At 40.6% G+C, this 16,649-nt stretch overlaps 1 protein-coding gene across 1 annotated transcript in view; it reads right to left on the bottom strand.

The window, feature by feature from the left end:
- The window catches only part of AFF3 (ALF transcription elongation factor 3), a 337,764-nt gene that overhangs the window by 143,477 nt on the left and 177,638 nt on the right, over positions 1 to 16,649 (bottom strand). The window contains exon 5 of the mRNA XM_069770080.1: positions 1,028 to 1,114. Coding sequence (XP_069626181.1) covers positions 1,028 to 1,114 — 87 coding nt within the window. The remainder of the gene's footprint in view (positions 1 to 1,027; positions 1,115 to 16,649) is intronic.

Consider the following 16,649-nt stretch of genomic DNA (forward strand, 5'->3'; position numbering starts at 1 on the left):
GGTACTTCAAAATCATGACACTTTCATCCACGGAAAAGCTTTTTTACTGTAGGCAAATCTTGAAGGTTTCTTGGCTTTGTGGATTTTGCAGAACAGACTTAAAAGTTACCAAAGGAGCTTGCTTTAACAGGATAAAGGCTATAAACAGCATCAGTACCATCTTTCAAGCTTGAACACTTCATGAAATATGCTTGTGGCATATAAACAGTATATGGTGATACAATGTGAAATTTTTATTGGCTCTTGCATAGGATAGCTGATTTAATTCCCTCCCGACTTATGAAGTATCGATAATGTGGTTTCCCCAAGCTCGTGCCAATGAGCTTTACCATGCCGCACTGCATCCTCCCTGGGATACTCGTACAATAGTGGAGCTTGTTGCAAGGGACCATCAGCAGGACCAGTGGCCTTGGTTCTTTGAGGGACCAGATACTTCCCTGGCAAATACTTCTGTGGCCCCTCTGGGCATCATGGCTCTGGGCTGCCTGCCTCTCTAGCAAAGCTGCCCCTGAAGCCAGGCTGGTGGCAGGGGATGTACGCCCACTCCTCAGTCCCCAACTATAGAGGCCAGTGTATTAGCAAAGCCCACCTCAGACCTCAACGATTTCAACAAAAATCTCAGCTAGTGAAGCCAAATGAAGCAGGAGCAATGGATGAGAGCAGGAGCTTCTTGACTCGCAGCAGTTGTGTGTGCCCTGAAGTATCGGTCAGGAACCTCAGCAGGTGCCCGCAGAAGGCACCACACCTGGACACCCTGCCAGGGAACCTGTGGTTTTGCCTTGTGGTGAGGAACCCGTGACCCACACACCAGCATCAGTGCTGCTGCCAGGAGATATGCAAACAAGACCATGTAGCCCTGCAAAGGCTGTAAGCAGGGAAAAGGCAGGGGATACTGGCACACACATGGAGAAGGTCACTGGCATGGCATCAACCTCAGCCCAGAGACTTCCCATGCTTAGTCAGGGCTCTTGTAGGACGTATTTTGAGGTGCAGGAAGCATGGTTCTACATGATGTTGCTTGTCTTACCTTGTTTGGGAAGGGAAACTTGCTTTGTTCTGCCTTTCCTGGTGTGTGAATAGCTGACAGTGGCGGAGGCCACGAATGAGTCATCTCCTGAAAAACAATATTGAACAGCAAACTGTGTTTAGAAAGCCTATGGAATAGGAGACAGTGACAGTATATCAGTAGCAAGAGTGCCTGGGTAGTGGAATATTTAAGTTACTGCAGCTTCTAGGAAATGCCCAGTTTACATATAATCTAGACAACACATGTACTACATTGGTTTTTATCACAGACTCTTGAGAGCAGTTCTTAAGCACCGTTTCATTTTCCTGAATAGTTAATGCATCTTAAGTGCAAGAAGTTTGATTATTCTGACAATCTGCAACCACATTTTAATCATGCAACATATTCTGGCTGGTGAGACTAACAGAAAAACTTTTTTTGTAGTATGGGAACAGAAATTTCAGTTCATGACCAAGTAATGGGTACACACTATGGCCTAATCATGAAATAGATTTCATAGACAAGGTCAGAATAATAAATACTTGACATTTGCTCAATGGTTAATTCCTAAAATTGCTTTTGTCATTGTAAAGGAGTTGAATAAGTTCCTAACTGCAACATGTTTGTGCCTTGCAGGACACAGACATGTGGCAAGCCCTAAACAAGGTCTGTTGCACTCCAGCTTTGTCTCCTCCCTGTGCTGTTTTGAAGGACATTTTTTAATAGCTAAGAGACATACATAGCTTGACCTGACTTGTATGCAGTCATCCTTGACACAGCTTCAGGTAGCAGGCAGACACACGTTCAATACCATTATCATTCAAGCCTGAAGGAGTTGGTCTCCAAAGCATGGGTGCTTTTGGGAAGGTGTAAATTAAACACTTCAGACAAGAAGTTTAAGAGAGAGGCTCCATATTCCTCTCTAGTGCAGGCTGTTAAAGGATGGACATGTTTTTTTTGACATGTTCAGCACTAACAGCCATAATATTTGGTACACAGTAACTCAGCAGAATTAATATGAGAAGTAGCGTGGAGCGTGACAACCCTGAAGAGTCAGCTCGTAAGTCTCAAGAGCTGAAGAGCAAATAACATCCTGCCTAAGCAGGGTGCTCGCTGACACTATCACGAGTTTGCCTGGCAGGTGCTTTGCTGGGTTTTGATACCATTAGCTGACGTTGGAATTGTTTCTCAGTGATATTCCAAGGAGTCGTGCTGAGATCCACGATCAGTCCCAAAATAATACTGGAGTTACATTTCCATGACTCATTCCTTTTTAAAGAGAAAAGAAAATGTTCTTGTTTGAAAAAAGGTGCGGGTGAGGCTCTTGCTCATCCTTCGCTGGTGCTGATGGAAGTGCTTCCTGACCCGGCACGGACTGAGCTGGGGCATTTTTTACATAGAGGAAAGTCTCTGGCTGTTCTGCCAATGAAAGGATCAGCCCTTTCACCATAGTTTATTAGTAATAAATGTCACCTTTAAAGCATTCTTGATAAACAGTTTATTTCCTAATAAAAACTGCATTCTTTTGTTTTATTTGAGGCTAAAAAGTTACATGATTTATTATACTTCTGTAATCTACGTGCGTGCCTCTAATCAGAGCGTCATCTGGTTTGCAGTTTCAGTATCAGAATTGCTTTGCTTTTCAGTTCTTTGAAGCAGATTGTTCATCTTATGACTTCCTTATCTGATAAGTGCCAGCAATAGCAGTATATAGTAATTTTTAATATACAGTAAGTGCTTTATACTCAGGCAACAAAAAACACAGGCAACCAGACTGCTGTTTGCTATAACTGCCTGGCACACGTGCTATTGTTTTCAAAAGAATAAGGAATTACATATTGAGAAATATTCCAACAGTAAATAAATTGATGAAAAGGAGATTTGCAATGTGGACATTTAATCCTGAGGCTGTGATCTAAAAAAGTATCACTTTCTCACCTGCTTTTCTTTGCTTTTCCCTTACAGGACCATTTGCTTACATTCTAGAAAATGGGATTTGTGCATATAGACTAAAGGTGTTTCCACCAGTAAAACCCCATTCCCAAACAAAGTGTTTTTGCCTACAAGTTGAGGTGCTGAGCCCAAAAATATGCACAGGAATGAACTATGTGTCCCTTTCTTCTGAAGGGCAAAGCTCTAAGTTATCTCTGTCAATTGAAGAATCGGGGCAGCCAGACTGGGAATGTCTAGTGGCTTTGACCTAAAGTTACCCTACTTGTGAAATATGCTATTCAGTACTTATGATTTCCATTTGCCCAAGAAGCCGTTCCTCCAGGTTATATGGTGGCTGACCCCACTGTCATCTTCAGGGAAACATCTTCTGAGAAGTCTGCTATATGCCATGCAGAAACCAATCTGTTACAGCAGCAGACCTCTTCCCTCCCACCTTGCCTGCCCGAGTCTGACAATGATGCCTTCATCCAGGGAAAGGACCAGAGGGCTGATTAAAAATAAGGGTGACCTTTTTTTTTGACATGTCAAAATCTTTCATTTCTTCTTTTCTCCAAGATTATTTCTCATCCACACTTCAATGAAAAATGGCCTTAATGGTCTTTTTTTTTCCAGCTAGTTTCTCTTCTTCCTTTTTACTTTGAGTTGTGGTATATAATAAAGCTTTCTACATAATTTAAATTTGACATAACCCTTTCTGACACAAAGATTTAGTAAGACCACTGATATTTGCCAGGGTTAATAATTGCCATTATCATGAATATCTGAATGTGAATTTACTAGAATAATATTTTGAGTTGTGATCATATAGTGTATTTATCACTACCCTTTGGAATTCAGACAACTATAAAATGAAATCAAATCAGAAAAAAAAAATCAGAAAACTAACATGAAAAATACCCCGAACTACCACTGAGGAGTGGTAAGATTTAAACATAATAAAATATTTTTTGAAAAGAGAAATATTAAGCGATGTGTAGTCTCCTTCTGGCTGCTAAGAACAGAATCTCAAAAATCAGGAGAAAGGATTTAGGTGTCCAGCAAGTGTCAACACTTTGCAAGGTCCAGCAGAAACAAATCCAGAATATGTTCCTGTGTGCCAAATCTCGTGATTTTAGACTCTATCTGAAGATATTTGAGTGAGATTAAAAGCACCACTGGTGACATATGATTATATCAAGATCCTTTTTTAGTACATGGTGTGAAATGTTTGAAAACCTAAACCCAAAGGGCAACTAGCTAACTAAATAGAAAGGACTCAACTTTTATTGTTAAAATAAACTTTCATGCACAGCTTCTCTTTTCTGCTCAGCTAACTTGCCTGTCTTTGGAGTTTGGGATTGGCAGAATTGGCATAAGGCACCCACTGGACTGAAAACAATGTTTCAAATGGACTGATGAAAATTAAAATGTACTTAAGATCCTCGGCACCTTCAAATTGGTGTTACAGCATTGATTGACAAAAGATTTTTTAAATTAGAAGGAGAAAAAAGCAAGGATTTTTTTTAGCATAAATCAAACAGAAAATAGGTCCAAAACCCCTGGCACCAGAAAATGTTCCAGCCACTACAAGATAATGGTCTATTTTAAAACCAATTTAGATCTTTCTCCAAACTTGATTAAGTTAACCTTAAAGTCATGAACAATGTTAATTAAAGGAAGCACTGAGAAGCCATTTGGGGTCCAGAAGCGGGGAAAACAAAGATTCCTGGATCAAAGAAGGAAGTCCTGACTAGACTGCTTAAAAATACATGTGGATAAGCACGTGTGCCCAACTGCAGGGCAGCTTGTTTGATATGACGATGACTTCCCTCCTCCTCCTGCAGCCAGATGCACAAGACTGAGGGGTGGCTCTGAGAACCCCCTTATTTTTTTTAAACACGTTTCTCCTTGTGAGGGTTGCGATGTTACACACCGACGTCTTTGCAGTGGTGCTGATGGCACATCTCACTCACATGCATATTGTAACTCTACAACTCTACAACTCTACTTGTCTCCACCTGTAATAAATCAGTTTTCAGCAGTTATACATAAATGTCCAGTTTTACAAGCTATAAAGGTCCAAGCCTAGTTAATCTTAGTCAACGTGCCAACTTGGCTTTTCTTCTTACTGAAGGCAAAACCTTCAAATAAAGAAATCTATAGTATTGCGTATCCTTGCTCCAAATTCAGTTTCCGCAGCAACAATTAAGTAACGAGACATTTCTTCTGGATTAATGACTGCTTGGCAGTGTTTTGTTTGGGGCTTTTAACCCTAGCTTGTAGGTAATTTTTCAGGAAAAGTACCATGCAGAGGTAAATAATAGTATTCACTCTAGACTTAAGGCAATGCTATTTATCTAGTGCCATCAATCTTGCTGTGTGGCACATGATACTAGGAATGGTTGAACTGATTCAGAAAAATTGTAATTAATAAAAAGTAGGGAGACCAGTATCATCTAGATTTAAAGTCTCGCCACATGTATTATCTGGCTGTTCATTCGCTGCCAAAAGCAGAACTTATCATCAGGCCATTAAGAAAATTGACTGTTTAATCCTCCTCTTTGCTTGTGCTCACCTAGCCAATTTTTGATTCATAATATTTTGTCTCTCCACAGATGATGATTTAAGAAATGTTTGTAGCATCTCATAAAGGACCCTGTCAAACACCTTTTGAAAATTATTTTAGCTGGCTCAACTTCATCCACTGCTCTACTGACATGTTGCAGGAATTATAGGAGATTGGTGAGACACAATTTTCCTTTGCAAATACTCTGCTGGTTAGCTCACAGGGACCGCAGAGGCTCTCTCTTTGTAGTTACCTACACTAAAATGCAGATTTTAGGGAAGCATTAGATATATTTATTCAGCTGGAAGTCAAGGCAACACAAAGCTAACGCAGAGCTTTCCAAGACCCTTTAGCAAGTGATCACAGGACACAGTTTGAGAATGTCTAATCCAGTTACTCTCCTGTCTTCATAAAATAGATTTTTTTTTTTTTACACAGGAGACTCTCTCTTTAACTGCTGTCAGTTTGCGAAGATCCCTTTCAGTTCAGTGAGGCTACACTGCCACTAGCTGACAACATGGCTATGATTTTAGTGTCAAACAGCCAAAGCAAAGAGTCTGACACTGAAACTTTTGGAGACTATGTTGAAGCTGACAGCATTTCACTATGATAAGGTTCCCATGATATGAAAAGCAAATTTTCTTTTTAAAAAATTGATTCCTCTGGTATCTGTTATAGCTGCAACTTTTCTAACCCAAACCTCAAATATACACCTGTAAAATAGAAAGATAAAGCTGTTTCTTCTTGTTTCTTTATGATATCACTTATCCAAACTACACCTACTTAACTCTTTTTCTTCTTCCTCATAAGCCCTGTAGTTTCCACTGAGCACGTGATAATTTTCCTCTTTTCATTTGAGCATCTTTTATTTCGTCATTATCCTTTTGGTAACATGTTATTCAGAACCACCACCCCCAACAAAATATCTTGTGATTTTCCAGCTTCTGTTGTTTCCTTTCCATCCACTTATTTGGGCAGGTTTTAATTTACAGTTAATATTTATGTCACCTATGATGCAAGAGGCTTTCTAAACTTGAGAAAAGTGACAAACATGGTTTCACCCACCCCCTAACTGAAGGATGAAATAAGGGAACTACTATGAGCTCCCTGTCATGCAGCTGAAATAGCCGTAAGGACACCATTTACGCCAAGCTGGGTGCTGAACCTCAGTCAGCAGTTCTTCTGTATCCCCTACTCTTGCTAAAATGATTTCAAGGAGCCACTTTTTTCATGGCAATCTGCTGCAAAACACATTCTACCACATTTCCCCTTTGGCTCCAGTCCCAAGACCCTTCAAATGCCCTGTTGCTTTCTGTAATGTGAATTCCTTTCAATAGGGCTTCATCGCTGTAACATCCAAAGATATACGACAATCCAGGGGAGAGTGCTTGTCAAGGAATTTTTTTGTTCTAAGCAAAGAAATAAAGGTAACTGTGTAGCTTGTGACTGTGTCATTTGTGCTGTGCTTGGTTCTTCAGACCTGCATGGTCTGCAATGAAATTGCTTGATAGAAACAGGACTCTGTGTGTGTGTGTGTGTGTGTGTGCATGTGCCTGTGGGCTGGGGAGAAGGAGAGAAAAAAAGAGAAATTAGGCCCTTGGAAAGGGAGAAGGTCAGAGATTTTGCAGACTGCAGCATTAAAGAATGTGTTCAGCATTAAATCTCCAGATATTTGGTATCTACAGAACTAAACCATTCCAAATCATGAACATTTGCAACGTGATCTGTGGATCAATTCACTCTACAGCAAATCACAAATGCCAGTGCAATAAGTTTCTGTTTGGAATACGTTATCTCTGCTTTAGTGGAACCATCCTGCAAATAACCTGCAACATTTAGTCAAGGTTCAGCAATCTAGGACAGATAAATGTAAAAGGCGGCTACAGCTGCTTACTTATCAAACTGACTTATTTAGGTCCTTCACTGCATGATTATAATTCTTTAACAACGAGTCTTGCAAATTTTTATTCATTTTTGGGGGGACTAAATGAACCTATAAGTCCAGAAGAAGCTATGGATACCCAAGAGAAATGTGGTTTGATTCTAAGAGCAAGTGTTAATTAGGGTATAACCCATGCCACACTCTCTCATACCAGAGTTTAAGACAAACCAATGCCATGCTCTCTCATGTCAGAGTTTAAGACAAAAAGATTTATTTCTATCAGGAAAGGAAGAACATGTCCCTTTACACGTAAATCATGGAAAAGAATTTAGAGGGTTTCCTTAAAAACTTTCCACTAATCTTCACTGAAATGAAAAAACAAAACAAAACAAAAAAACAACGGACAAAATTTCTCCTTTAGTTGCAGTGATGAATATCTGTTCTTAGCTTAGAAGCTGTGTTTTTAGATGAATGCATTGGGCCATATGATATGACAAACTGTCTGAAAACCAGCCTTGCCTAGGCAAGCTGAGATGATGTGGTTAATCAAGGTACAATCTTTATTAGTGCATTAACCTCCTGCACCCAAGGACTGTGGATTCTAATTCCTGAATTGCCATGCAAGACTGATGCGGCTAGTTTTCTAGTCTCAGTTGGCAGCAAGCTAACAGAAGTGGCTAATGAAGATGAATAGCTGCCTCTTGGGAGTGGGGGGAGGAGAAAGAGTAAAGGAAAAGACCTAGGATACTTCAAGGTCCAGATCTCTGCATGATTTCAGATAATAATGAAAAAATGCACATAGTCGACATTTTCAGAGATTGTAACAAGTATGTTAATTCTGCAGTCTGCTAACAAAGCAATGGTAGTGGCCTCAGGATTGCTCTGGAAACATTTCAAGAAATTAAAACAAAGGCTATTGAAAATAAAGACCAGGACACTGGTCAGGGTCTTACCCTGTTTTTGATGGATGATTGTATTAATACGGACAAAGGAGCAGACAAAAAAGTGCCCAAAGCTAAAAACCAGACACATTTACTAAGGAAAACATCTGAGGTTTGGAGAAGACAAAAATTCCGTCACGGTAAATAATTAGCAATACTGAAATACCTTTGCCACAAATGCATGTAATGTTCTAATATAAACATCCCTTTGTTCCAGACAAAATTACACTGCTAAATGTAAGGAGGTCATCAAAGCAAGATTTGCAGGGAAAAAAAAATCCAGGTTTTTTTTGAAACTAGATAAATTTTTCAAGTTTCTTATTTTGTGGGAGGATGGAAGCTTTCTGATAGGTACATTAGTGGTCCTGGTTCACCCCCTGGACAGAAGGTGAAATAGCAGGTCATCAGCTTGGCATAATTTGTTCTTAGTTCCAGTCTTTCATACTCCTGAAGCCAGTTTAAGAGGACTGGTGTCACCATAAAGACTTACTTGGTTCCTGGGAACCCGTCAGCTCGTACAAAGAGCTCTTTTGTGCAACTACAGTGGAGATTCACCAGTGGGTATGAATTAATAATTTTAGCTCAGCTTGTTCAGCCAACTGATTGAGTACGTCAAGCTTCACAAACTTATGAGTAACACAGTAGTGCCTGTGTGCTCTGTGCACAAGTTACGGGCAGACATTACATGAAGTAAATACCTTGTGCTCTGGGTTAAGGTTTAAGGTGCTACCAGAATGTCTTTTGGCTAACGTACCTGCGAAGGCTGCCAAGCATAACAAGAAGGAAGAAAGCTTCTGTTCTATGCTACTACAACAAACTTCTTGGTCAGTGTGAAAAGATGATAGAGAGGGTAAGAAAAGACCATAGAAAGAAAAAAAGTCAGAATTAAAGCATTAGAAGTTAAATTGCTGTCAGATGTGGCTCTATAAAGTGTAGCTCCAAGAGCCTTGTGGTTTCTTAATGATATTAGATGAAATGTGCTCAATTTACAGGTGAAAATTGCATCAGGCTGAGACCTCAGACTGTGGAGCTGAGGATCAAGGCAGGGATTCCCCTTCCCTTTCCCCTGCTGTAGCACAGAGAGGTTCTGCAAGACAAAGCAGCCTGTAAATCCTTCCTGGACAACCTTGCATGGATGTGGCTGACTACAATTAGCAAACAATTTTGTTTATGATGCTCTGACAACTTGGGGAATCTGTTCATACACAAGTCATTTATTCTGAATGAGATTAAGAAATCAGTGTAGCACTGCGTGCTTCAGTGTCTGTGAATTCAACCATCTGTTCTCAGGGCTGCATCGTGTGCCTCCTAGATCTGAATTGACAGAAAGATGTTAAATCTTGATGGTTTGTTTTCTAGAAGTAGCACAGTGCCACAATGTGATAGCTGAAGCCAACAGAGACCAGTTCAGCCAAGAGTACAGAGGTGTACAGAGTTGAACACAGAAAAACTGATGACCACAAATTAAGAATACCATATATACCTGATAGACTGGGACACTGGACCCAGAAAGGAGTTAGAGATCACCAGATGACAAGCAACTGAAAATCTCGCAACATCTTATGCTCTTGCCCAAAGAGCTCGTTCCATCATTGTGCATTTGAAAATGGAGAAGCAAGTAGTACACTAAAACTGTGAGGCCAATGCTGGAATAGCCTGTTTCTTTGACCACACTTTTTCCAAAATGCTGGAAATTCTGAGAAGGTGAAAAAAGGAACAAAAAAAGATCGCAGATATTTACAGACATCAGCCCTGTTAGACTAAGAGCTACTTTGCTTGATATGCATGAGCATCTTCATAGGGGAAAAAAACCTTCTAACATGACTTTTAGATAACTTATTTGTAGCCAACTGTCAAGTGTCCCAAGGTAAAGGTAGAACCTCTACTCAACCTTCAACAGGATTCGCAAGAGATGACTGAAAAAAATTAAGGTTGCTCATGCTTAATAGGAGTCCATGTATACAAAATGTCCAAATAGGTCTCAGTGGAAAATGTTGTCAGTTCACAATAATAGGAAAAGATGAAACCCACTAACTTCTTGTATCATGAGCCAATGGATAGAAGGACAAAAAGCAAAATTGAAGTTAGGAAAAAAAGAACACATCTCATGAACTGGCAGTGCTACAGAAATGCCTGTCTTCATCTCTTGAAGTCTTAAGAACAAGAAAGGATGCTTTTCTGAATGATATGTTTCAGCCAACTACAAGATAATGGGCTCAAAACAGGGGAGAATGGCGCTGTTATCTGGCTTGTTACACAGGTCAGGAAGCTAGTCAGACTGGGTGATAAAATAACACCATTCAGACTCACATCCAAAACGTACCTAAGTGGGATTCTTGTTCTTTATTTTGGAAATTCTTTTTCAGTCCATCACAATCCTTAGCATTTTTGGCTCTCAATACAGGCTTTATAAGTCAAGAAGACATGTGAACCATTTGTATTCACGTGTGAATGCTAGGTACTGACCACAAAAGCAGTGATTAAGAGAAAGGGATGTTCCATTGTGTTTTAGAAAAGATAGAAACAAAAGTTTGCTCTTTCCTTATGTATCAGTAATCTATTGCCCATAGTTGTCACCTTCGGCTTTTGACTGTATAAGGTCCAGATTCATCACAGTTAACCTTGGGGATTTACCTGAGGGGTCAACATGATAAAGGCATCTGCCTTACACTCTTGCTATAGTCAGCAGAAAGATAGACTCCAGCATGGGGCGCATCAGTGGACCTAAGATCTAGAGCACCCTCTGGAAGTGACTTTCTATGTTGTCTAGAGATGGAGTCCAGGTTGCTGTATTCAGTCCTAAAGTGCCTCCAGCTGCTGGGGTTGAGTCTGGCCTTGTGCCCCTTGGAGCAAAGCTTTATTTCTTACATGTTTGTATGGCACCTAGCACAGAGATTTTGCTCAGTGCTGGGCCTCTCTAGTTGCTATAATCACACATACCAGTTGAGGGAGAATTCAGAGATGACTTCCTGGCAGTGATATTATTTCAGCTAGGCTGCCCTGATACTTTTTCTTAGACCATCTCTTAGGTTATGTCTCTATCTCCAAATCTGAGAGCATTACCACATTTCTGTACCTTGGCCATCTGCATATCAGGATGAGAGTCAAGCAGATGGCTTGACCTTCACAATAAGAAGACACTGCTGTTCCATAAAGGTCATCTGTGATTATCGAAATTTTTTTCCTTAAACGTGTAGACAACCCAGTATCAGGTTTTCCAGTTTTAACGTTGTGGGTAGTGAGAAGGTTAGCTGGCTGGCTATCATCTTTTTCTTCTAAAAAGTCACCTTTAGATTCTGTCTCAGCCTGGAAGAGCAGTCGGACAGCAGAGGAGAGCTGTGGTGCTCTCCATCAGGTGCCCAGCCTTGATCCCTGAAGTCGGGACTGGGGTGTGCAGAACAATATTCCAGCAGGTCTGTGTAGGTACAGCCACTACCCAGGGTGGCTCTTTGCCTCCTGTTGTCTTCAGCAACACAAATGCCCTCCTTCCCCTGGTAGGCATAGACGAAAGAGGGTCTCCATACTACCAGCCTCTCACCCCGGGGCCCAGGGAATGAGCCCTGGCCAGAAGTGGGAGCCAGGTGTAAACACCCTCCTCCTCCCTCCAGGGCTCCCCAGGCAAACAACCCAGATTCTCATGGAGAATCAGCCACCCACACTGGAAAAAAATCCAGCGAGGTGGCAAAGCGGGGCTTGGTACTAGAGCCAGAGGCTGATGGGCCTGCTCCAAGGCTCTTTGCAATATAAAAAGCTGGCCAGATCCTGCTGCACTTGGAAAAGTGAGTTAATAGCCCTTCCTTTTCCCCATGTGTAGCCCAATTCCTATATGTATATGTAGGTTATAACTCTGGGATGAGCACTATCTTGTAGCATGTACATGGCACTGTGCATACTTAGGCTATGATTTTGTTCAGAAGTTACCAGGAGCAGCAGGTTTTGTTCACTTTTACAGTGGTAAAAATACCAGCACATGTGGGCAGAGATTCAGAGGATAGTCCCTCTTAGATAAATTACTGGATAGCTTTGGGACTTGGTCAGCAGTAAAAAACTAATTCACAAAACAGCTTGCGCAGTGCAATGGTAGAGGTTGTCTACCAGGGATATTTTATCCTCTACCAAGGATAAAACATGTAGTTGAACCTCCTCAAAACCACTACTGCACCTTGAACTGCTGAATTTAGTGATCTGTGAATTGACAGAAACTTTTGTGGACAAGATCATCTGACAGTATTTTAGATGGGTGAAGTGATTTCCTTTCCTTTTTGACATCTTCCCGTGTTGATTTTGAAGGATTTTGTCCAAAATGTGTGTCAAAAGCATATGGGATAGGAAAAGAGGAAGAAAACATGTGCTGGAAGACTCCTCAAAATAGCTGAAGAATTTAGGAGAGAAATCCCAGTGGATTCATTCTCCATCCAAAGTCCGTCAAGCACTTCTGAGACCCCCATCCGTGCACACTGTGAACCCTGGCCAATGCAAACTGAACGCAACAAGGCTGGAGGCTTCATTGTTGAGAGCAAAGGCAAAAATAAAGCCTGGAAAGTGATAAGACCCAAGTCCTGCTGCTATGTTCCAGTCTTTGTGTGGCTTATTTAGGTAAAAGCAGATAATCAGAGCCTTTTGCATCACAGTAAAGGGTTTGGTAAGCAGAGCACGCTGGGCTCCCGTTATAATAATTTTTATCTGTTTTGCAGAGCCAAAGCAACAAATCAGCAGGTACAAACATACCGTGTTTTTACATTAACCTGCAGGTTGTTTTGGATGTATAGAAGAGAAGTCCTGTGATGGGGCCAATCAGAGTGTGAGCACACGGGGCAATGCCGCTGCTTGCGGAGCTGGCACAATCACAGTCCCTGCACTCCACAGGCTGCAGGTTCCTACTGCGGCAGCCTCAGAAAAAAGATCCAGACCTGCGCCCTGGAAAGACTGGCAAGGGTGGGGAGAGGGCTTGAGGCCAGTCCCTTGTTGCTATGTAGAAAAATGTTCGGCTTGCCAGCAGCACGGTGCTTCTGGGAGACCTTGCGAGGGCGTTATGCACAGGCAGGGAGCCCGCCCGGGCTGCCGCTACTCACCATCATGTTCTCAGGAGCCAGTGCCAGAAGCACAAAACAGCGCTTGCCATTTCTCTCCGCCTACACATGGGGTGGCCTTTGGGAAGCTGTCGGAGGCAGGGAGAGCCCCTTTGTTTGCCCCGGTTGTCCCTAGGCAATCTGGCATTTCTTGTTAAAACTGATTTTAAATTGTGTTTCTCTCAAGCTGCAAATATGCCCATGGAGCATTGGAGGAGACTGTACTTTAGATGTGCAATTCGCACTTATCTAGTGTTTATATTAAGTGGGTTCTTCAAAGCTAACTTTGTCTCAAGCTCTGTCTGCTTTAAGCCCTGAAACAGTATTTAGTGCTTATTGTACACACTGGCTTTCATTTGCAAGGTATTCTGCAAACCTGAATTAAGCATCCCAGCACCATTGTAATCTCTGTAAGTACCGTACTATTATTACGAGCTAAAACACATAAAACTGGAATTAAGGTTGAAAGACTCTTGAGTCAGAAGATCCCTTAGGAAAATCCCTGTCCAGGCACAAACGGTACTGAGGGTGACATCGCCATTCCGCGACTCCACTTGGAAAAAATAGTAGAAGGTATGAAAAGATACACTGAAACCTTAACTCTGCTCCTAAAGCACATGTTCTGGCTTCATCCATTATACCATTTATTTCATTAAGAAGCAGAGTAACACTAGTATCTTATTTATTACTGTAGGCATTGTCTGCATAAGAAATTTGCATCTATTAGAAAAAAGTAATGGTTTTAAACCACTTTAACTAAAACCAAATACACTTAGATTTGTCTAAATTGGTTAAAACCAAATTAAATGAATGGAAAGAAAAATAAATAGATCTTTGAAACAGTTTGTACGTAGACTGGTAATGAAACAACTAAACTTGAACTGATGAAACACCTGTATGCACAGAAAGCCTACATGGATTAGTGTATCACACTACCTCACCATTTCTAGGCATTCTCCGCTGATGTTGTACCAGACTGTCAGTACAAAGACAGCTTGGTTTTACAGCTAGAATGTTATGAAAAATGATGCTAACAAAAGTTTTTACAACTCTCTAAAACACTCCTCAAGATGTTTGCCAGCAAACAGTAGGTGATTATGAAATTATAGGCTGCATCGTGACAGAGGCACGCAAGGAAGTAAGATGGTTACAAATGCTTGTTTATTTTTGAGCTCTTAACTACACATGATTTACTTATCCACTTTACAGCAAAATTAACATTCTTTTGCTGTCATTTAAAAAAATGAGGCTGTATATATATTTTTTTTAACCTCATAGAAATCATGTGGAAAAATTAAAGTAATACATAAAGAAAAAGGAAAGAGGACATATCATTACCACTTTTTAATTAGGTTACTTATTTTTTAGAGAGCAGGGAATCAGGAACAGCTGCCTTAGCATTGGAAATTTAAAATATTAAAAGTCATGAAAGGTTGTTTTGTGGCAGCAAATGTTAATTTATTTTGATTTCTCTTCTAAGAACCATCAAACTGCAATTTACGGCAATGAGAAGGTCCGCATAATGTCTGTGTATCAATTAGTTCCCACATAAGCCTTCAGTGACTTTCCTACCCAGGGAAAGATTTCAACCCTGTTGATTAAAGGTACTCCTTTAGGTCAGTTGCTTTTTTACTTTGAAAAAGTTTCTTAGTAAAACAAAGCAGTGGATATATCTTTCAAAGCTTTAGAGTACGTAGAATCCCATCACAAGAAAGATCATGACATAGAGCTTTTTTCCCTACCAGCAATAAAAGCACAAATAAGAAACACCCTCAAAATGAAACAGGCAGTTGGAGATTACTACAGTGGTAAAAGAGTACTGTAATCATGAACATTTCATGCTTTTTGTGTGAAAAAAATGGGATCCTGGAACTATGCCAGGCAGCTTAAAATAATCTGCATGGGAAAGGCAACGGCATCCAACCGGTCTATGTTGAGGGGAGAAACTATGATCTAGAGGTGACCCAACTAATGCAACTCTGTGTTCAGAACACCAGGCATAAAAAATACCAGTGGTACAAACCCAGCCATCCCCAGTACCGAGTTACGTCAACCAAAGGGAACTCTGGTTACAGCAAGGCAAAGCAGAGTGGCCTGCCAGGGGCTTTGCCAATTGTTCAGCAAATAGAAACACTCATAATACCTGTGTGCAAGACAGGCTGAAGTTTTAAGACAGAGCATGTTATAAAGTGAGATGAGAAAAGATAAAAACTGTACTTTCAAATTAATCCTTTAATGCCAACTAGCAGTAAAGCTTTTAGTAGAGTCTGTTTGGTTTTATTGATAGGTTCAATGCGTTGAATCCCTATGCATATTTTAGCCCCAGTGCCTAGATTCACATCACCATTGGTTTCTGATGCTTAATCTCATTAGTACAGCTATTTGTATTGATATACCCAATAAGGTTGCTAATACTACCTTAGCTAAGTGTTATTTATTGTATCTGTATATACAACAATATTAACACAGTCAAGCATCAGTATCGGCACTTGAGGGCACCGTTAAATTCACCCAGTGTTCAGTGAGAGATTTAATGATGGATTTAATAGTATTAAATAGGAAAAAATGCCCTTGGCCTTTACATTCTCATTTAAAAACATATAAAAGAGTAGTAATTCAGGCAGTTATACTTCTTTCAAAGATTTTCCTTTAAATCACACTCAGCAATATGAGATCAGCTGTACTTTGGCTGTTATTGTATCTTGACCGAAGACAAGCAGCCCCTGGCCTATCAGAATTACCAAACTGTTGGCAAATTCAGCTCAAGTTCCTACGTCATATATGGGTGAGTTTACTGCTAAAACAATGAAGACAAAGATTGGTGGAAAATTAGCACAATGGTATTGCCTGTGAGCTACATTACAGAGACTTCTGTTAGCAATAAATGTAAGCAGAGCTGTAAAATAACTGGACGTTAGTTTTTTATGTTGATTTTTTCCATGGAATATAAACAGTTTGAAGGTTTTTTGTGCAGTATTGTGCCTGCTGAATTTTCCCGTAACTTTTAGCTGCATTTACCTTGCTTTCTTTCAGTCTCCAGATATCTGTTACTGAATGGACCTACCGATGTTCTCTAGCCCATCAATGAGAGAATTTCACCCAAGAAAGGCACGTGAATGCCTTTTTTTTTCTGTTTCTGAAGCAACTGCCTTACATTCAGTTTGAAACCACCAAGTGGGTGGAAGAAAAATGTTGGAAGACAGAGATGGTCTCTGCGTGACCCTTTCCAGTGATTAAAGGGTCACCTAAGCAC

This window comes from Haliaeetus albicilla, chromosome 25 (assembly GCF_947461875.1).
Source record: "Haliaeetus albicilla chromosome 25, bHalAlb1.1, whole genome shotgun sequence".
NCBI classification, from domain to species: Eukaryota; Metazoa; Chordata; class Aves; order Accipitriformes; family Accipitridae; genus Haliaeetus; species Haliaeetus albicilla.